The sequence below is a fragment of the Magnolia sinica genome, chromosome 6 (assembly GCF_029962835.1).
Source record: "Magnolia sinica isolate HGM2019 chromosome 6, MsV1, whole genome shotgun sequence".
Classification (NCBI taxonomy): domain Eukaryota; kingdom Viridiplantae; phylum Streptophyta; class Magnoliopsida; order Magnoliales; family Magnoliaceae; genus Magnolia; species Magnolia sinica.
Window position 1 is genome coordinate 46,933,806 of NC_080578.1, and position 22,920 is coordinate 46,956,725.

Below are 22,920 nucleotides of genomic sequence, written 5' to 3' on the forward strand. Positions count from 1 at the left end.
CTCTCCCCCACACACACACACACAAAACATGCATTGGCCGTTACATATCTGATACAAGTCATTTTTATTTTTATTTTCCATAACACCTAACAGTTCAACTGTAATAGTTACATAACAGCTGTTACGGCACACCATGCTCTAGACTTTCTCAAAGATCACTATTGAAGAAGCAAATGATATGGTGTTTCTAGAAGTAAATTATTTACTACTTAATTTAGATGGTAAAAAGTAAATATGCCTTCTAATTGGCATTGTAAAATATGGAACACCAGCATGCAAAAAAGATACAAACATTCAAAGGCGAACAAAGATTGTAGGGAATATTTCCATCGATATTTGATCAAATTATTCAAACTCATTAGCCAAGCACAACAGTAGCATTTCTCTGAGAGTCCAAATGATAACAAAGAAACAAACAATAAAACATAGAAAACAACAAATCAATTTGACTATATAAAACTCTCACTTTCAGTTTTCAGACACAGCTAGCAATGACAAAGTCCAATCCTTGTTTCCATTGGAAGATGTTAGGTTCAATCCAGATCCTAAAAAATATTTGGCACCTTTCATTGTATAACTTCCAAAAGCAATCTTTAGTTGGAACAACGTACATAAATCACTTGACCAGAACTCAAATCAAACACTACTGCTATCAAAATACAAAAGAGGACTACAAAATTTTTAAGGAAACTAATGAGAAGCTCAAATAAATAAAGTCATCTTATAAGGACGAGTGATCAGCTTCAGTTCAGTTTCCTATTTCTCCAATATGGTAATATCCTTCGAGACAATGTATATGACCTCAACTCCTTAAGTTTCAGTTTCAATGTTCCAGGATTTTTATTTTCTCAAAACAATTTTGCACATGCTGAGTACTCTCGGGCGTGAGACGGTCTCCCATCATAAGCTTGTATTGTTCAAATTTGGCTTCATCGCACTTCAAGGCAGCACTTTTACAGGCTTTGATGCTTCCTAATACAAAGTTAACACGAATTATGTTTAGGGTCCCATTCACAATTAGCAGAAAAGAAAAGGTTAAAAGCCCCATTTGGTAGACACCTAAAAATGAGTTCATCTCATTTTAATTAACAGTAATTATGCATTAGAAATATTGATCTCTAATACATAATGAGCTGTTAACAGTAATAATGCATCAGGATCAAGCTCTGAAACACATAATTACTATCAACTAAAATGAGATTAACTCATTTTTAAGTGTCTACCAAACAGGGCGTAAGTTCAACTGCAATCCATAAACAAATTAAATTTAACACCAGATGCCACCCAGCATTCAGTGAACAGTGAATTCCAAGTTCATTCATCTAGCAGGTCCAACTGTAAATGGATCATGTGGTAAAAATCCCAATTACCAGAGATCTTCACGATCCATACAAAGGCCTTCGGAAACAACTGTGCACATTTCAACACCTTTGTATGGATGTCGAGGATACCTTAGCGATGGAATTTTTCCTAGATGGCCTATCCATTGTCATCTAAGCCATATCCCAATTAACTGGGGTCTACATGAATCCTGTTCTGCCATTCCACTCTAGTCTGGATGTCATATTGGATTCATGACGGAACTTATGGCATAAGGTTGACACCGGCCACCAACCTGAAGCAACCCTCCATCCAAGCTTGGGATCAGAAATGAGAGCAAAAACTCCCACAGGCAGTGTAATAGACTATTACATAGGTTGAGTACAATCAAGTTCTATCCAATAGACTATAACAGGTTGATTACAATCAATGAGTTTCACGTGTATCCATGGTGGGGTGTAATGGATGAAAACTCAAGATCACCATATGGTGAGGCAAACCCCTTGCATACCAAAAAACATTCTGCCGATTTTTCAGAAAATTAACAAGATGCATACCAGTTGTTTAACAGACAACAGCCTTAAGTAATTTTCAGAAGATGGCAGTTCTGCATATTGGCATGTGCTTTGAAAACCAGAAATAACAGCACAGGTGATTACCCTTGTTTAGGAAAATATCTATCATTGCTATAATGCCTCAAATTTGGATGAACAAAGTTTTAATCCTCGAAGCAACATCTCAAAAATTTGTTGAAAACGAAGCGTAATTTCAAAGGCACTTCTCAGTTGTTGACTCACCACTCAAGTCCAACAGATTGAATAGTACTGGACATTGTCCAATGCTCCTGACCATGGTGATTGCAGACCATACTTTCTGATGATCCTCACGCGACGCTCTGATAATGCACAGCTTCGTTATGGGATTCACGTACTTAACTACACATGAATCACAAATTTAAAGATTGTTGAAAGTATGTGAATAGATGCAGAAGTCCTTTACAGAGGTGAACAAGTACTTATTTATGAAAGCAAATTTTTTTTTCTTTTAAAAAGAAAAAGGAACAAGGTAATAGACTACAAATGAATCATATATTTCATGCCTGCTGAAAATGTATGAATAGATGGAGAAATCCTTAACCACGCTCAAGAAAATTTATATATGAAAGGGGGGGAAGGTGTAGAGAAACACTGTAAGTGATCTTCAAACTACTAAAAACAACGGCCATATAAAACGTCTTACTCACCTTGAAATGATCCAAGCGAAGAAGCTAGACCACACTCGCCAAAGTTTAGAAGAATGCTGTCTTTGATTGCTTTTGACACATTGAATTGGGTAAGAATAACGGGATCATCCCTTGCCAAGTCTCTATTTGGATCCAAAAAAACCTCCATTACCATGTACCTATTTTTAAATCCCACCATGCTCCACTCCTTCAACGCTGTTCAACATACAAAAGTAAAGTAATTTTTTCACTCCACTCCTATACTTTTGTAGTAAGGGAGCACATCTTGTCCGGCCCAAAGACCGATATGGTACAAATATCAGTATGAATTTTAACCAATTTACTCCCACATCGGTGAGACATATGAGAAATGAACTGCGTGTTTTTCCAAAATACTGCTACATATTGGTTGATATTTTGGACCAAGATTTAACACAGAGAGTAACTTTAAGAAGTTCAATGATGCAGATATACTCAAACTATAGAACAATTCATATTTCAAATTTTATAAAGCTAAAACGTTGCACATGATCAGCATAAAAATGCTCGCAAAAGTTAGCTTGCACATCAAGCCTATGATACTAGAGTGGTTCAAAAAAGTCCAACACTTGGGAGCAAGGTATACTGTAACAGTGACAGTGAGCATAATGGTCCCCACGATTACCATTATGAGTAACGGTTTCTTTTCTTTTTTTTGGCCAAAATTCCCCACCACCACCCCCCCCACCCCCCCAAAAAAAAAAAGAAAAAAGTTTTGATAGCGCAACAGTCTACTCTTTAGTAAAAATGATATCTCAGCCTGTCTAATGATTTTATAGACCTAACGAGCTTGGGGTGATTGCAAAACTCCTACATTTAATTTCCTAAATATCTAATATCAATGATAAGATTATATTAGATGTAATAGTAACAATGAAATAACTAATTATCTATATTTATAAAACAATAGCCAATGTCTCAAAAGGTTCAAAACGTAAGTGATAAGTCATCAAATAATGAAAGTAATAATACAAAAAATGTCAAAGCTCAATAGACTCAAAACATGTCACATAATAATGTCACTCAAAGCCCAATGAACAAACATAAATACAGGAGGTGTTGGGTTCCGATTATATGGTCGTTGGTGAGCACAAGAATGTTATGTCGGGGTAGATTTAGATCAGAAGGTCATGATGGATAGAAGAAAGAGATTGCACACCGATTGTGAAGATGAAAAGAGTCTGCGCATGTTTGGAGATGTTGTGGAACCTGGTAGAACCTCATGTGATCCAATTCGGTTTAGGAAGGAGACAATAAAATAAAAGAGGTTAAAACAGAAGTGAACTAAAACTACAATTGTGAAGCTTGATAGTGAAACAACCAAGCTATTTGTACATCGTAATATAGTTCTAAATGTTGCCAACTCCATGGTTGATAATGCGGATGTGGTAGAGCCTAACAAACCCTTATGTGGTCAAATCACACATGCAATCGAATGCGATCAACATATGTTGTTCGCATATGCGATCGCATCATTACATATACCATTGTATTAAATAAAATAAAATTAAAAAAAAAATAAAATGAAAAACATCTTAAAAATTAGGGAAAACTTGCCTAATTAGTACACATGATTGGCTTGGGTTATTTTACTCATTACATTGTAGTTTAAGTGTTTCATTAACTTATATATTTAATTACTTCCTTTATATTTACATAAATTTTAACTAAACAATCAACAAGCTACTTTAAGAGAAAATTAATTATTAAAAACTTCGAACATAAAATTTTTATTGATAAATGGATAACTTGAAATAGCTTACAAGTTACAAGTTACAACTTAATTTACAAGAAACAAGCACAACTTACAAAATATAAAAAAATAAACATACTTGAAATAGTTATGGAGGTATTAGAATAAGAGAGAAAGAGCGACAGATTTGAAGCTTTGGAGTAAAGAATGATGAAAATGGAGGGAATATGAGTGCCTATTTATAGGCAAAAATGCCCCAAATTGAAAAAATAAAAAATAAAATAAAATAAAAAGCTCCCAACAGTCATATTTCTAACCATTGGGAAATATGCAATCGCATATTGGTCGCATATCAAAGTATGACATGGCATACTGGCCAGGATCGCATGTGCCATGATGGCATATTCGATCGCATTTGACAACAATGATCAGCCGGAAAACATTCATCACTTGGACAGACTTGATAGACAAGTGCATGATTGATATCTTGATTGAGCAAGTAAACCTAGGGGTTAAGAGTGATCATGGTTTTAAGGCTATTACAATGAATGCAACAACAAAGGTAGTGGGGGTAAAGGGGTCCAATGTCCATGTGGATGCGGACAACTATAGAAACTGCATCCAAAATTTGTGCAAAAAAATCAATCTAACGAAGGAAGCATCGAGTAAAAATGGATTCGGATGAGATAAGGATCATAAGTTTGTAACTGTAGATGAAGAAGTTTGGAAAGAATTCATCGGGATTAGTTAGAAACAGAGTCTCTCATCCTTCACATTTGTTTGTATTTGTAATATTAACTTTATTGTGAAGAGAATTTAATATATGACCTACGTCTTTCTACAGTCACACTCTGAGGCTATCTCAATAAAGAATAAGCCAAATCCACTTTACTACGATATGGAGATGGCATTCAGGGAGGACAATGTGACTGGAAGCACGGAAACACTGCTTTAACTTGCAGAAGAGATTCCACCACATCATCTAATGGATGACATTCTAATATCCTCCTCACACTTTGAATGAATAGGATCATTAAAAAAAAAAAAAAAAACATTTGGCAATGACTTCTCGGAGGAGAGATATCCACAGGCTGAACAAGCTGGAGAAGTGCTCCACCAAATGTAGGAATGTCAGCTCCAAGACGAGAAAAAAAAAAAAGTTGACTCCCCAAGGGATTGTGATGCAAATATTAGACCACCTATGCAAGACAATCAAACAATATGCCCAAAGGGAGATGGATTTGCTGATAAAGGTGTGGGAGGATTTGGAAAATCTCATAAGCAACAAGGTTGATATGATGTGGAAGGCCTCCAGCTATCTTCCAAGGCAACCAAATTTAGCTACGCTTTTTCTTGGTATTGACCCTGAACTTAAACACATATGGCTATAGAAAAATATTCCGTTGTAAATTTATTCTAAATGTTATTTTCTAGAGCTGTTTTGTATTTGAATTAATGAAGACATGATTAACTGTGTTTTTCTTAATGTGTTTATGGTTAACTATTTATATTCAGTGGTTTGTCCTGATAAAATGGCATTTGAATCCGTGGACCCACTTCTATGGCTCACCTAATGCTTGGTTTAACGTGATGTTCTGCCCTAAGCTTTATTGAGATGGGTTCAACCCAATGAATCTTCTTAAATGAAGCTGTTATGTGTCATTTGAATATTTCTTAAGGATTTACCTCTCCAAGTTTTGTTGGGTGTGAATACCCAATTACAGGATATAAATAATTTACAGGTTATCTAAACACAGACAATCATTTACCTATAAATCATTTACAGCTTAAAGCCAAACAGGATAGGCTATAAATGATTTAAACTATAAAGTATTTACCTGTAAATCACTTACCACTTAAAAATTTTGCAGGCATCCAAACGAGCCCTAAGATACTAAAATGAATGATTGACTCATTCCATATTAGAAATAATTACCAGAAATCCTACGATAACATTGATTCCAATTTCTCAATTATATCAATGAAATCTAACCACTGAAACTATTTTCCTACTTAGACAATTAATGCAGAAATAATGGGAGAGGAGGAAGGATCTCCACATGGTCTTTACTGACTCACAAAAAAGCTAACAGGAGGGTCCCTAAGGGGCCGTTTGGATTCCTGTAAATCGTTTTAAGTGGTAAACAATTTACATATGTAAATCATTTACAGCCTGTCCTGTTTGGCAGTAAGCTATATATGATTTACAAGTAAATGATTGTCTGCGTTTGGATGGACAGTAAATTGTTTAGTCCTGTAAATGGATAGCCAATCTTTCCATTTATAGTCGTTCAGCTGTAAATGAAATCACAGCTTTTTGCTTGTTAATCAAATGGAGCTGAAAGCTGTAAATGATTTACAGCCTATAAAGCATTTACAGGTTTGTCCGCATCCAAACACAGAATGTAAATCATTTACAGTCAGCCCCATTTATAGGCATCCAAACGACCTAAAGAGTTAATCTAGTGCGTGTTGGGAAAGAAAGGAGTTCCAAGTGGATAATTGACATTATTAAGGATATGTACGATGAAGATTATTGAAGATGAAGCACCATTTATTTTCTTTTAAATCAACTGAATTCAAACAAAAGTTGTCTTCATCTTAAAAACAAAAATAAAAATAAAAACTCTGAAAAAATATATATAAATAAAATTAGTTCAGACCAGCAAGTGACGATAGTAGTACCAGGAACAAGCCCACACGTATCCTTTTCTCGTACAGGAGAATTCCCCACGTATCAAACAGAATGACGTGTCGCCCGCGCGTGCGAGCGGCGAAATCAGATTGCGGTCTAAAAATCCCCAAATTTCCTATGAAGTTTCAACGGACAGATTTACCAGACCCCTTCCTCACCTCCTGCAAGCTCCAATGGCCGTGAGTCGCCAAAAGCTCCCCCTTTTCCAGTTCGTATAATCTCCCCAAATCCCCAACTCAGTCGGAATCTGCGCGAAAAGCAAAAGTGGGGATGTACGGAGATGACAGCCGCGAGGATGAACGGTGCGGACGATGGATGCGGTTTCAAGGGGCGCTCGAGGTCATCTGCATCTTCAAGGCGATGCGATTTCAGAGATGGAAACACCGAATGGCGAGACCGGATCTGCGTGCGGCAGCGAAGACGCGCAAGAAAGCAAGGAGACGGCGTTCTCGAGCCTGTTAAAGCATACGAAGACGAAGGAAAGCCTTCCTCGAGCGGCGAAGAACACTGCTGTTAAGGCGTCCGACGGAGAGCCGCACTCGAGCGGCGTGCGACTGAGTGAATCCTTCGAAGAGCAGCAGCGAGAGACAGAGTGAGAGAGAGAGAGAGAGGCAACTGGGGAAATAACAGAGTTATGCTACCTCGAAACCATGATTCTTTGAAACGGATGCGAATTAGGTTCGACCGCGCCCATCATTAGCTAGTAACGTATAGGGTGGTATGAGGGGCCACCGTGGTGAATGGTTTTATCAAACACCGTCCATCCATTTTGTCGTATCATTTCATGTTACAAAGTCCAAAAAAGCAGTTCTAAGGCTCTAGTGGACCACACAGTGGGGATTATATGTCTACCATTGAAAACTTTTTTGAGGGCCATAGAAGTTTTGGATCCCTTCATCCAGGTGGACGTGACTTTATCAAAAGGTTGGATGGCAGTAAACCATCGTGGAGGGTCCTAGGGAGGTTTCAACGGTGGATGTCATTCCTACCACTGCTTCCATAGTGTGGCCCACTTGAGCCTTAGATTTGCGCATGTTTGGACGTGTACATATAATGATAGGGCAAAATGGATGGACGGTGCGGAGAAAACCCATACATCATGGTATCCCATCTGTGCAGATTGTGTCCTGTGCCCAAGGGACTTGTTCCATCCAGGGTTCTGTGGGGCTCACATTTTATCGGACCCTATTGCCTGCGACCCTGCCTGGGTTGTGTGGAGCCATAGAGACGACCGTGACAAATCCACTCCGTTTATCTATTTTGAAAGACCACTGTAGGATAGAATTTTAAAAGTCAGGCAAATCCCAAACTCGTGATCCATACCACAAAACAGTAGAGATTAAATGACCAATTTGGATTGTTAAGATTCATCTTTTTTGTAGAGACACTTAAATTGAAAGATTTTATGTAAAGAAAGTAAAATTCACCTGACATTATATATTCAAACCAATAAATCTAAAATTGAGATGAATCATGAAATTAAATAGTTGGATTAGATTGATTTTAGCACCCAACATAGCTTAATGTAAGATCTTGACATAACAATAAGAAGTAGACTTGTTGGACAATTTAGATCACATGAATAATGATGTATGATAGTATAACGAAACAATTAGGGTGTGGATCTAAGGATCAGGGGTTAGTTTTGCAAATCAACCGTTATATTCCTGTTGATTATTTTTTTATAAGTATATTAGTATACAAGTACTCAAGTAGTGTAGTGCATTGGCTAGATCCTTATTTATAACTATATCACGAAAGAGAAAATTGTCCAAAGAGATGAAATTGGAATCTCATGTCATATCATATGTATGCTTATTATTAGAGTTGTACACCATCCGGGCTAGCTCGGTTAACCCGCTCAATGGGGCTTGATTCGACTTTGTTCAAAACTGAGTTCGATCAAGTCGAGCTGGTTTTTTAAGCTTGAGAAAATTTTGAGTCGAGTTCAAGCTAGCTTGGGCTTAACTCGACTCAGTTATAAAACTCGGCTCGGCTCAGTTAAGGTATATAAATACATTTTTTTAAACCTCTAAACCCGACCCCTTTCTTAACTCAAACCCACGCTGCCCGACCCGAGCTCTCTCTCTCTCTCTCAGCCAGTGGCCGACCGCTTCTAGTCATCTGTCTGTTGCTTGCCCAGCCTGCTCACCGGCTCCCGAGCTGTCTCTCGACTCTCTCCCTCTCTCAACCATTGCCGGTCGTCTCTGGTCGCCTGTCCAGTCACCCCTTCTCGCCTGTCCGGCTAACCCTGCTAGCCTGTCCGGCGGACCCTGCCCTGCCCGGTCGCACCTACAGCCTTGCTCGCTTGTTTTCCTGTCCGGCGAACCCTACTCGCCTCGCCTCTGCAGCCTTGCTTGCCTGTCCGACGAACCCACCCGACCAGGCGACTGCCCTCTTTCCAGCCTACACCTTACAGTGTCCGACCACGCGACCCTCTTTCAGGTACTCTCCTCCAAACTCCAATGGTTGTGATCGAGTGGCCCACTAAGCCACTATATATATAAATAAATAAATATAAATATATAATATATATAATATATATTAATTAAATATATATTATTTTCAGATTTATAGCCATATATATATTAGTCAGATTTATATAATATTAAATTATTAATATATATATACATATTTAGATATATTAATATTATGAACACATAATTATGCTTGTACAACATTTGAAATTTGAATGCTTGCATATCAAGTGACACACTCTACTATATTGATATTCTCAAATAACTTGACGTTATACTAAATATATTGATTGATGGATGGATGTATGGGATAGTTGGGTGAAGTAAATGAATGGATGGATGTATCATATATGGATGATTTGTTGGGTGGTTGAATAATTGAATAGATATAACTGTTAGCTTGTTAAATTGATTTCATTTGTTAGATTGATTTAAATTTGCTAGATTGTTAATTTTTTAATCAGCTAGAATGTTAATTTATTTTTAATTTGTTAATTTGTTAAATTGTTAAGTTATTTTTTTTTATCTGTTACTGTTAGATTGTTATTTGTGACATTAGTTTTCTTGTATTTTTTAAAATAGATTGTAAGGAATAAGGATAAATAATCAGTTACCTATTTGAAGATTTCTATATTGTTAAATATAGATATAGTGTATTTTTGGAGACATAGAAATTCTCAAATTGTCCTTTTTTTGGACAATTCAGGGTTAGATTGTAATGTCTTCATTTATTCCAATTTGAATGCACATGCATGTTCCGGTTTCGTCTCTTCTTTTTCTCTCTAGATATATTTCCTTCATTTATTTTCATCGTCAAATGTCCACACTTTGTGTTGATGCTTAGCATAGGAATCAAATACAGGATAAATATATTCTAGGAAGATAAGAAGAGATGTTGCAGAAATTTTTGCGTGGCGTTTAAATTGAAAAATAAAGGCATTACAATCTATCCAACCTTGAATGGGTGACTGATTTAGACAGTTAGGCAAGTATGCCCGTCTAGTCTAGGTATAGGTAAGCATTATATCCTGTAATTCTATAGAGCGGTGTAGTGAAGATTATAGCATATCAAGAACTTTATTTTATAGATGACTGGTGAAGAGGTAGCCTCGAATACCCCCGGTGTGGGTGCATCAGCCACATCTCCTCTTCTCGTAAAGGGAGACATGTCTTCAAATGTAGGCAAAGGAAAGAGAAGATTAATAGTGTGGGATGACTTTAAAGAAGTCATGGTTAATGGTGTGTTGAAGATCAAGTGTATATATTGCAAGTCACTATACAACAAGATTTCGGGGGGATCAACAACACATTTAAACAGACTTAAGTAAAACTGTTCTAAGAGACCAAGACTCCCACCTCCAGGCCAACAGCTGTTGTCATTTATCAAGTCAGAAAGGGAAGACTCACAAGGTCTATTATCCACTCATAAGTTTGATAAAGAAAAACTGAAAGAGTGGTATGCTAGATTAGTGATCCTCGAAGAAAAGCCCTTTTAGAATGATAGAAAGTATTTACTTTAGGTCTGTAATGCCCTGGAAATCGGGGGTCGAGTAGAAGTCTAACTCCCGAGTTCCAACGCATCACTTATGTAACATATTTAATGATGATTAAATCTGTATTAGTGTATAAAACATGAATAAGATTAAGCCAAATCAGCAAAACATAATTCAGGGACGGTTGTAATACGCAAGCGGAAGACTGACTCAAATATGTATAACTCTACAAATCAGTATAAGTCCCCAAAGTATGTATGCATTGCCAGGTCAATAATTACATGTATTGTTTCAAAATACAAAATGTCAAAAATGTAATAGTCCACTACAAGTATAACCTTGAAGCCCCGTCGATTCAGAACGGTCTATGAGAACCCGCCTGAATACTGCATATATAGATTGTTAAGATTCATCTTTTTTGTAGAGACACTTAAATTGAAAGATTTTATGTAAGGAAAGTAAAATTCACATGACATAATCTATAAATTCAAACCAATAAATCTAAAATTGAGATGAATCATGAAATTAATTAGTTGGTTTCGATTGATTTTAGCACCCAACATAGCTTAATGTAAGATCTTGACATAACAATAAGAAGTAGACTTGCTGAACGATTTAGATCGCATGAATGATGATGTATGATAGTATAACGAAACAATTAAGGTGTGGATCTAAGGATCAGGGGTCAGTTTTGCAGATCAATAGTTATATTGTTGTTGATTATTGTTTTATAAGTATATTAGTGTATAAGTACTTGAGTGGTGTAGTGCATTAGCTAAATCCTTTAATTATAGTCATATCTCAAAAGAGAAAATTGTCCAACGAGATGAAATTGGAATCTCATGTCATATCATGTATATTTGCTTGTTACTAGAGTTGTACACTATCCGAGCTAGCTCGGTCAACTCGCTCAACTCAGCTCGATTTGACTCGGTTCAAAACTAAGTTTGATCCGAGTCGAGCTAGTTTTTTTACCTTGAAAATTTTTTGAACTGAGTTCGAGTTGGCTCGAGCTCGACTCGACGCGGTTCGATATATAGCTCGAACTCAGCTCAACTCAGTTAAGGTATATAAATACATTTTTTTAAAACCTCTAAACCCTACCCCTTTCTCAACTCAAACCCATGCCGCCCGACCCAAGCTCTCTCTCTCTCTCTCTCTCCCTCTGTCTCAGCCAGTGGTCGGCCGTCTCTAGTCATCTGTCTGTTGCTTGCCCAGCCTGCTCACCTGCTCCTGAGCTGTCTCTCGACTCTCTCCCTTTATCAACCATTGCCGGTCGTCTCTGGTCGCCTATCCAGTCACCCCTACTCACCTGTCCGGTAGACCCTGCCCTGCCTGGTCGCCCCTACAGCCTTGCTTATTTGTTTTCATGACCAGCGAACCCTACTCACCTCGCCCCTGCAGCCCTGCTCGCCTGTTTGACGAACCCACCCGACCAGGCGACTGCCCTCTTTCCAGCCTACACCTTACAGCGTCCGACCACGCGACCCTCTTTCAGGTACTCTCCTCCAAACTCCAATGGTTGTGATCGAGTGGCCCACTAAGCCACTATATATATATATAAATAAATAAATATAAATATTTAATATATATAATATATATTAATTTAATATACATTATTATCAGATTTATAGCCAAATATAATATACTATATTCAGATATATATATATATATATATATATATATATATATTAGTCAGATTTATATAATATTAAATTATTAATATATATACACATTTATTTATTTATATATGTGTATAATATATATACATATTTAGATATATTAATATTATGAACACATAATTATGCTTGTACAACATTTGAAATTTGAATGCTTGCATATCAAGTGACATACTCTACTATATTGATATTATCAAATAACTTGACTTTATATTAAATATATTGATTGATGGATGGATGTGTGGGATAGTTGGGTGAAGTAAATGAACGGATGGATGTATCATATATGGATGATTTATTTGGGTGGTTGAATGATTGAATAAATATAACTGTTAGCTTGTTAAATTGATTTCATTTGTTAAATTGATTTAAATTTGCTAGATTGTTAATTTTTTAATTAGTTAGATTGTTAATTTATTTTTAATTTGTTAATTTGTTAAATTGTTAAGTTATTTTTTTTTATCTGTTACTATTAGATTGTTATTTGTGACATTAGTTTTCTTGTATTTTTTTAAAATAGATTGTAAGGAATGAGGATAAATAATCAGTTACCTATTTGAGGATTTCTATATTGTCAAATATACATATAGTGTATTTTTAGAGACATAGAAATTATCAAATTATCCTTTTTTTGGACAGTTCAGGGTTAGATTGTAATGTCTTCATTTATTCCAATTTGAATGCATATGCATGTTCCAATTTCGTCTCTCATTTTTCTCTCTAGATATATTTCCTTCATTTATTTCCATCATCAAATATCCACATTTTGTCTTGATGCTTAGTATGAGAATCAAATACAGGATAAATATATTTTGGAGAGATAAGAGGAGATGCTATCGAAATTTTTGCGTGCCATTTAAATTAGAAAATGAAAGCATTACAATCTATCCAACCTTAAATGGGTGACTGATTTACACAGTTAGGCAAGTATGCCCGTCTAGTCTAGGTATAGGTAAGCATTATGTCCTTCAATTCTATAGAGTGGTGTAGTGAAGATTATAGCATATCAAGAACTTTATTTTATAGATGACTGGTGAAGAGGAAGCCTCAAATACCCCTGGTGTGGGTGCATCAGCCACATCTACTCTTCTCGTAAATGGACACGTCTTCAACTATAGGCAAAGGAAAGAGAAGATTAGCAGTGTAGGATGACTTTGAAGAAGTCACGATTAATGGTGTGTTGAAAATCAAGTGTATTCATTGCAAGTTACTATAAAGTAAGATTCCAGGGGGATCAACAACACATTTGAATAGACATAAGCCAAACTGTTCTAAGAGACCAAGACTCCCACCTTCAGGCCAACAGTTGTTGTCATTTATCAAGTCAGAAAGGAAAGACTCACAAGGTGTATTATCCACTCATAAGTTTGATAAAGAAAAGCTGAAAGAGTGGTATGCTAGATTAGTGATCCTCGAAAAAAAACCTTTTTAGAATGATAAAAAGTACGTACTTTAGGTCTTTCTGTCAATTCCTTAACCCTCAAGCTGAGAACGTCTCCCGTTTCACTGTGCAGAGAAAGTGCCTGAAAATGTATATAAACGACAAGATGAAACTGAAAGAAGTTTTGGCTTTAGTATTTAGAATAAGTTTGACGTCTGATTTATGGATGACGTTCAATCAAAGAAAACGATACATTTCATTAACTGCACACTACGTAGATAAAAATTGAAAACTCTCTAAGAGAATTTTTAACTTCCACCATCTTCCTTCTTATACTGGTTTACTTATTTCAGATTGTATCTACAGTTGTTTACAAGATTAGGGCATTGAGAAGAAAATTTCAACAATAACATTAGATAACGCTTTAGCAAATGACAGTGTAATTTCATGTTTACGCAACCAGTTCAGGGCAACCAGAAATTTATTTTTTCATGAAAAAATATTTCAGGCCAAATGTTGTGCCCATATTCTAAACATAATTGTACAATAATGGCTGAAAATAATTAACCATACTATATATAATATAAGAGAAAGTGTGAAATATATAAGGGGGTCACTGTCGAGACTGAGTGTATGGAATGACATCATCCACGTTTGAATGTGCCATCTAAAAAAGTGTTGAAGTTAGATGTGTGTACACGTTGGAATTCGACTTATGAAATGTTAGATACGACAATGGAATTAGTGCTTACATTTTCTGAATATGCAGCGCATGACAGAACGTATTCTTGGTTGCCAAGTGCAGATGATTGGACCAAAGCAAAACAAGTTCACAGCTTTCTCAAAATTTTTTACAACTCCACGAAGATTTTTTCTAGAAATAATTATCCAACTGCGAATCTGTTTTTTCCGTCTCTTTAGAAAATTAAGGATGCTTTTAAAAAAAAAATGCCAGTGAGGGTTTAGATTTTATATAACAGATGACAATTGCTATGCAAATGAAGTTTGACAAATACTGAGATGAATGTCATTTGTTGATGTCCTTAGCAATTGCTCTTGATCCTAGTTGTAATATGGGCTTAGTCAAGTTTATTTTTATGAAGATTTATTCTGCTGAAAGAGTGGTAACAGAGACTTTCAAGGTTCGTCAAGCACTCGAAGATTTATACAGTTCGTATGCTACTGCTTTACTACAGCAGGTGTTAAAGAAGGTAGAGATACAAATGTTTCTATAATTGATGATGACGATGTGTTAAATGAATACATGTCTTACTTAGCACAACAACAAATAGGAGTTCAGACCAAGGAATCAGAGCTAAAATTATACCTGAAAGAGTCAAACATAGAGCGATCCGACTTTGATGTTTTGAAATGGTGGAAGACGAGGACGACTGAATCAAAATACCCTACATTATCTGTGATGGCAAGGGACATTATCAATACTGATTTCAACAGTGGCATAAGAATCTGCATTTAACACGGGAAGTAGGGTTATGAGCAAGTATCAAAGCTCACTTTCATAAAAAAATAGTCGAAGCATAAATTTGTACAGAAGATTGGTTGCGTCCGATATGGGGAGAAGATGATATTAATGATGAGAAAGATCAAGAGATCAAGATTCATGACGAGACTCTACCTACAACAACAACTACATGAAGGCGTTTATCAATTATTTTCTTTTTTGTTGAAACTTGAATACTATATAATATTATTTAACTTGAAACTTGAAAGTGGTGCAATGCGAGTCTGTGAGACTCTGTAATGTTTATTTACTCATTATTATTTATTTGCTTTTATCTTTTTATATATTCATATTGCTTTTATTTATTATATCAAGTTCAAATTATTCATCAACTTTTGATTTTTTTATATAAAAATTTGAGTGTAAATATGTCATCGTCTGACCCATCGACTGACATTTAAAACTACGCTTCCCTAGTTAAATCACCACCAAGGTTTAAAAGAACAAAGATTATGTATGATTTGTGCGGGGTAAAGTTTGTGAACATATAACACCCCATAGTTTTCAATTCTTGGGTGTTACCGTATAACATAACTTAGTATAAATACAAACCTAGCTTAAGCAAAAATCCACGTGCATTCCAGTGTAAATCCGACCATTGAAAGCAGTCTCCATTCATATATTAAGCTATCCACCCATTATTATTCAAGATGTACCAACACATTGTTAGAGAAACCTATTTTTAGGATTTCAGTTTCATAGACAGATAGATCTAATCGACAATCTTAGAATTTAAAAGTCTGAAACACGAGATCCACTGTTCATTAGATCCACAACGTCCCATCAATCGCTCTAATACCTAATTTCTCTAATCCAGCCATTGGGTTATAAAATAAATCCTTAGGTTGCAATTGAACAATCCTAGAGACCACTAAAATTGTTCAATGAGGGCTATGGAAGGCTTTGACCTTAAGCCATCTTAAAATCTAGGTCCAATTCGCCAAATCCATCATTATCAGGCCTACAACACTCAAGTTCACAACCCGTTATTTGATCATCCCAACCCCAGCTTGTGGTAATTAAATATACCATTACGACTCAATTAAATAGGCCCCAGGACTATTTTAACCGTTGATGCTCAGATTGGGATTAATATAACCGTCGTAACAACGATAATCAATAGTTAAAGATCGTGATTTAGATTATATGGTCCATCCAAGTTGAGGATTGGCCCCATCCATGATTTAGGGTCATAATGAAGCCGTACAAATCAAATGGATGGAGTGGATTCGCCAAAAACATCTACATGGGCCCCACACTTATATTGTGGGTACACCAGTAAACGTGCACCTAGGGGATACCAAACCAGTCAACTTAGTTTGACTTAGGGACGCCTGAAGAGGAAGGGATTCCACGTCCTTTCCCGCTCGCTCAGTTTTATAAAAACAAACGACGTTCGTTTGAATTGAGATGTGGCCCACCATCACAGCCCAGTAGTTAGATCTGAATCGTCCATAATGTGTGGCCCTCCATTTTGCCCAACCCTAATGAGTTTATCATGTTGGTGGCCCCACATGTGCACACAACGTCGATTGTAAGGGGTTGGCGTGCTCTGGAATTGTGTTTCCAACCCCTTCAAAACCAACCCATTGTGATTAATGTAAGCCACCTTGATCTAATCCAAACCTTTCATCTGATCCAGGAGGTGGGCTCGACCAAATCCACGTTGTCCATACACATTCATGCACACGCGCATGCACTCAAACCCGAGCCTAGATAAGGAGTCCGTGCGACACCTCCCGAAAATAGAAAATTTCCGTTTCTCCTTGCCACGATGGCGATCCACGTGCGCTAGCTTTTGAGCCATTTCAGCTCTCCATCTGGGTGTATCCCAGCTCTCCTTTTAGAGTCAAAAAAGGGCAGGCAACTGTCTGCTAGGCGAGGCAGTGTGGGGAAGCTTTCCCATTATGGAAATCATGCTAGCTCGATCCAAGCCTTCCACAATCTTGACCATTCACACTAGGGCAACAATGACCCTAGCAGCTCCCCCGTAATGATCTCTCGTCCGTACGAGAAAAAGAGCTGCGGTGGGGAAAATCTTGTGAGATGATTGGATGGCCATAAAGGATGAGATTAGTGGACCCCACAACAATTAGTGACCCCATCCAGTCCATCCACAAGGTTCAGATCGCCCCTGATGGGCCAGGAAACGAAATTCGCCACGAAGTCGGCTTCATCTTCCCCGTCCAACTGAAGAACCCCACCACGATGGTGTCGGCCCCATTTCTGATCCAGGGCGCTTATCCAGTGGGCCATGACTGCAGGAATCCGTCCCACACGCTGGATCAATGCCATGCAAAGAGGATCAGCGAGTGCAACTGGTTCATCTAAGCGGTGTGTGGCGCGATATAACAACATGCAGTCGTGGCTAAGCAGAAACCCTAGGCCTATAAAATGGACCCATCCGTCTCGTGATCCCCACCAAATATCTAGGAAAGGAAAGAAAAAAATAGAGGGAGAGAGAGAAAACAGGAGAGAAAATGGAGTTCGAGTCGAGCCGAGTCGCTGCCCAGCTTGTACCAGGCCAAACTCTATCCGAGTCCAGGAGTTGCTGGACCTGTTTAAACAAAAGAAGGAGAAGGTAGAGAGAGGTAGGTAGGGAGAGAGAGGAATGGAGGGTGCAACTAAGTCTCGTAGCTGCACCAAAATATGTTGTGCAAGACGGGTCAACTCGTTGGTTCGAGTCAGTTGACTCTTCAGTCGAGTTGCAAGCCTGGTTCGGGCTAGAGGCCCTGCTGGATTCTAGCAAAGCAGAGATAAAGAGAAGAAGGAGAAAAGAGAATGGGAGAGAGAGAGAGAGAGAGAGAGAGAGAGAGAGAGAGAGAGAGAGAGATCAACTCAGTGGGACCAACTTGCTGGCATTCTGTAAGTGCTATGGTTTTTGCTCCTTTGGTTGTCAAATTTTGTGGTGCCAAAACATCAATCTATGTCTTATATAACTCATTGGTATATATGATCAAGACATTGCATCACCTCTCTAAACACTTTGCTTCAAGTCAAGAACGAAGAACTACTTTAAAACCATTTCAAGAAATGCAAGTACAAGCTACAACGAAAGAAGTGATCTTGTTCAAAAACTCAAGTTAGTGTACAACGCAAGATGAAGTGTAATTCAAGCTCTAGAAGATCTCAAGTTCAATGTTACATCAAGTAGAGAGATCTCAAGCTTCACAATCTTCAAAGGTCAACTATCATCTAAAGAAATGAAGTCTCAATGTTCATACCTCACTTTCAAGGTACGATTGACCTTAGATTGACCTTAGGGTATGTCATTTTGTATACATAATTCAAATTGAATCATTTTATAGATGTTTGGTCTGTTCTAAGACTAGTCCTGAACTCTGTTCGACTAGTCCTAGCTCTGGCTCGACCAGTCCAAGAAATTCCTAGACCAGTCCTAAGTTGTTGTAAATTTTTGAAATTTTTTGGTTGAGCTACGACCAGTCCTGGAGACTACTCGACCGGTTGTAGGAACAGTGTCGACTCGTTCTAGGACCAGTCGTGCACCTTCGACTCAAATTACAGCGATCAAATCAGGTACGTCACAACCAATCGTGGAGGGCTTATGACCGGTGTGGACACCCTCCGACCAGTCGTGAAACAATTTTATCCGATCGTGCTTAAAATTTCAAAAATCTGTTCGGTCTACGACCAGTCGTAGTGTCCTCAGGACCAGTCGTAGATGCGATTTCTGCAACTATAAATTGAACACGAATTTCAGAGTTTTATATCGAATTCAAGTAAAATCAAGGAATCACTCTAAGATAAGTCTGTGTTCATTCTTAAGCTAATTGTGCATATTTAATATTCTCTTTTGTTAGCTTTATTAATTTGATTTTATTTCTATATTCCAATCTGAATTGAAAAGAGGAATTGTTGTATTCCTTCTTCTTGGAATCAAAATCAAATATAGCTAGCCCAACTGGTTTAATTTAAAATCAATTAGAACCTAGAACCATTTCAAAGTGAGTATTGAACATTGAACTTCCACATTCGAACTTCTACTCCGATTGATTCTTCCAGGCTGCTACAAAAGGAGAAATCCAGGTATTTTATTGTATTGTAAATTTCCTTCATTTTGGTTTTTGTTTGAGATTAAGCTAGAAAAATCTCAATCTATTGGTTATTTGAGGAGAGCCAGGAAAACTCAGAAGTGGGGTTTTTGAATTGTGTAAGCCCATTGAAAGACACAATTGTGAAGGTTTTAGGTGAACCTGTGAAACCTATTTTCATAGTGAACGCTGATATCCCTTGTGTGAGGATATTAGGAGTGGAGTAGCAATCTGTGTGGCTGTTGTTTAACAGTTGGTGAACACACAGGTGAACCACTATAATTCTTTGTTTATTGTGGTTTGAATGTTTGCTTAATTTCTATATCATTTATCATTCAAAATTGTGGGATGTATGTGTGGATGTGAATGTTGTAATATTTACATTTCAAGCACCGTGGGGAATGTTGTAATAGTTTAGATTTCAATTTTTGCTATTTCCTTTCTGTTCCTTTATAGTTTTAGCTTTTAATTCTCTAATTGTTCTAGTAAGGTTGTCCTGTCATAAACCCTTGGTTTTTATAGTGAAAGGCTGTCCTTAGAACAACTAGATTTTGTATTCACCCCCCTCTTTTTCCAACTAAAAGAAGATGGAGAGAGAGGGAGAGAGAGGCAAGGTAGTGGGTCATGGTTCGGCTGTTGGAAACCGACCAGGTTTGGGAGCCCGATTCATTGCCGAGTCTTGAGTTAGGCAGGGTCGTGGGTTGAGTTGAGCGTGGATGGACTGAGTTCCAACTGAGTCTGGGTCCTTCCTGAGAAAAATAAGAGAGGAAGAAAGAGAGAGAGGGAGCCGTAGGTCGAGTTGACTCAGGGCTAAGTTAACTCGCTGAGTCATGTTGTGTTGTAATCCGATTGACCCGGATTCTTTTACTGGTCTATTTAAAGGGAAAGAGAGGAATGAAGGAGGAGGAAAAGAAGAAGAAGAGCAAGTAGAGAATCGAGATGTTGAGTCAACTCGATGTAAAATCGAGTCAAGTTGTTGACTCACTAACTTGTGACGAGTTTAACTGAGTTTGGGGGTTTCGTTGTCCCTATTGGATGTGCGGTGAGCAAGAATTAAAAAGAGAGAAGAAGAAGTCGTTGTTTAGTCGAGTCGACTCACCAAGTCACCGAGTCAATCAAAAACATCGAGTCTAATGTCAGTTTATACACTGTCGGGTCGAGCTACCGAGTCAACTAAGGATTCAAGCATTCTCTAGCAATATTGGTAGGCAATTCGACACATGAGGTGATGACTTCTTCTCTTAAGCTTTCCATTTCCAATTTAGTTCAAGGGATAGTTTTCCTTAGAATCTCAAATGTCACATTATAACATATGGTCACTTTACATTAGTTATCAACTCTTAAGGTATGGCTTACATTTGGATTACAGTTGGTAGTTTATGAACTATAATTGCATACAACAGTTACTTACACGATAACTTCCTTTAAAATTCCAATTGATAGATTATATATTTGAATCATGACCTATTGCGATAGTTATGAATTTAATGTTGAGCACATATCTGACATGTTGTATCCATACATTTTCGTATGTCAATGAATTGTTGTAAGTCGCTTGGAACTCATTTCACTACACCTAATAGTGAAAATATTCTACTTGTGTATGTGAGCCCACACTTAGGATGTAATAAGACTGAATGTGTTAGAGATGGACCCTCAACTTGGAGGTTATCTGGGATGTGGAATACCAATGTGGATTTACCATCCATAGGTTGTCTTGCCTACATGGCTTTGAGGATGACTCTTTACTGCTCCAATTTAACGCTGCCCTACATAATCTTTTTACCGTTTCGTTTTAACATTTATTTCGTGCAACCCTTTACCGCGTCAATTTAGTATTCGTCCCATGATTTGATATTTGCCCTGCATTGCTCGACGGTTCATTCCCATATAACCATGCGATGGTAATTTCCATGTAATGAATTTGATTGGCCACTAGTCGATGGGCATTTATTAAATATCCTAAGGCGTGAAATCTCATGAGCCGGGGATGGTGGGAATGAGACACTATGCCCAAGCTGTCGGCCTACGCTGGGTGACGAGTCCCCCCCGTAGTGACCTTTGAGTTTACTTAAATTAATTGATTGTAATTGGAATAATAATGGTTTGGCTAATCATGCATTCATAGCATACGGGCGATGACAGGTGGCTAATTCTGGATGTTGTAGCATGTGCCCTTAGGCTTTGTGTGGTATTATTTCGCTAGCTCCCAGACCATCGACTATCGACCCACGTACGTGATGTATGATTGCTTGGTCATTATGTTGTACGTGATGCATGCACTTGATGTGCTACGTTGGTGACCAGTCATATGCATGGGTGACGAGCCCAAGTCCGACTGGATGAGCATCCCCATGTCGATGTACATTCACGCATCCATGCATTTAAATAAAACTATATCATGTATTGTTTTGAATGCCTTATTGTTTTTAACTATGCTTAAGTAAGGCGGCAGTGTGTAATCTTGAGGGGAATTCACACTGAGTTGGTCACTCATTCATTGAATATATATCCGCATAGGTAATATAGGTGGCTTAAAAGTTATTCATGTTTAGATTGATAAAGAGCAGGGTACGATTATCAGGGATGCATGGTTGTATCTGCCAAGAGAAGTTGCGGATCTTGCAGCTCAAGTTTATATGCATTTTATTATTTCTCATGTGTAAATTGTGTAATTCTTGTATTTGTTAATATAGAGACATTGATTTGTATAAGTCATTATGGGCAGCCGCTCGTATATTCTGAATGTAAGTGCAAATTTCTTTTATGTTTGATTTGTCCATCTTCCACTAAACTGCTAACTCTGAAAGAAAAAGAAAAGAAAAAAAAATACCCGAATTTGACTATCTTTAAAAGTTAACACTCGGATTTTTGGATAACAAGTCATATACTCAGGTTCCGAAAACCCGGGGCGTTACAGAACAAGACTAATCGGTTTCGGTTACACTTGTCATGTCGAGGTGGTGATGCAAACCGTGTCTTGATGCCCCAAAGGATGGCCAAATTCTTTTTCAGGCTCTTTTAGATTCGAATAGGAAACCTTCCATTCCATCTAAATCTTCTAGATTTGGTACACGAATACTTCCATAGAAGAGGCAGAGGAAGAAGTTAGGTTAAAAGTTTTGGAGGAAGAACAACTCTAACTCTCCTTAAAATGTAGTATGGAAGAGGTTTCAAAGCTTCGGCGATATCCTTCAAGACAACATGATGTTGAAGCAGGATCAAGCACGACAATAAAAAGAAGAAGAGCAACAAATTCAAGTATCTCACTCGTCTCAGTGATTTTTATAAGGCGTTGAATACTACGAACAAATCTTCACATAAAGAAAGTTTGAAAAATCTAGTTC

General features: G+C 37.5%; 1 protein-coding gene across 3 annotated transcripts; it reads right to left on the minus strand.

The window, feature by feature from the left end:
* Positions 1-426: 426 nt before the first annotated feature.
* LOC131248740 (probable ribonuclease P/MRP protein subunit POP5) lies at positions 427-7,534 on the minus strand. Of its 3 annotated transcripts, none has more exons than XM_058249177.1 (4): positions 7,128-7,534; positions 2,564-2,758; positions 2,118-2,255; positions 427-972 (listed from the first exon to the last, which is right to left on the minus strand). In XM_058249177.1, the coding sequence occupies exons 2-4, from the start codon at positions 2,739-2,741 to the stop codon at positions 824-826; spliced, it is 465 nt and encodes a 154-aa protein (XP_058105160.1). In that variant the 5' UTR covers positions 2,742-2,758; positions 7,128-7,534; the 3' UTR covers positions 427-823. The 3 variants fall into 3 exon arrangements, with proteins under 3 accessions (XP_058105160.1, XP_058105158.1, XP_058105159.1); XM_058249175.1 differs by having other exon boundaries at positions 6,960-7,534; XM_058249176.1 differs by having other exon boundaries at positions 6,938-7,534.
* Between the last annotated feature and the right edge of the window lie 15,386 nt (positions 7,535-22,920).

Coding starts and splice junctions, on each gene's coding strand:
- LOC131248740 (XM_058249177.1), bottom strand. CDS start 2,741: ATGGTGGGATTTAAAAATAGGTACATGGTAATGGAGGTTTTTTTGGAT. Junction 2,256..2,563: donor TTCGCTTGGATCATTTCAAG/GTGAGTAAGACG, acceptor ATTCATGTGTAG/TTAAGTACGTGAATCCCATA. Junction 973..2,117: donor CAATCTGTTGGACTTGAGTG/GTGAGTCAACAA, acceptor ACTTTGTATTAG/GAAGCATCAAAGCCTGTAAA.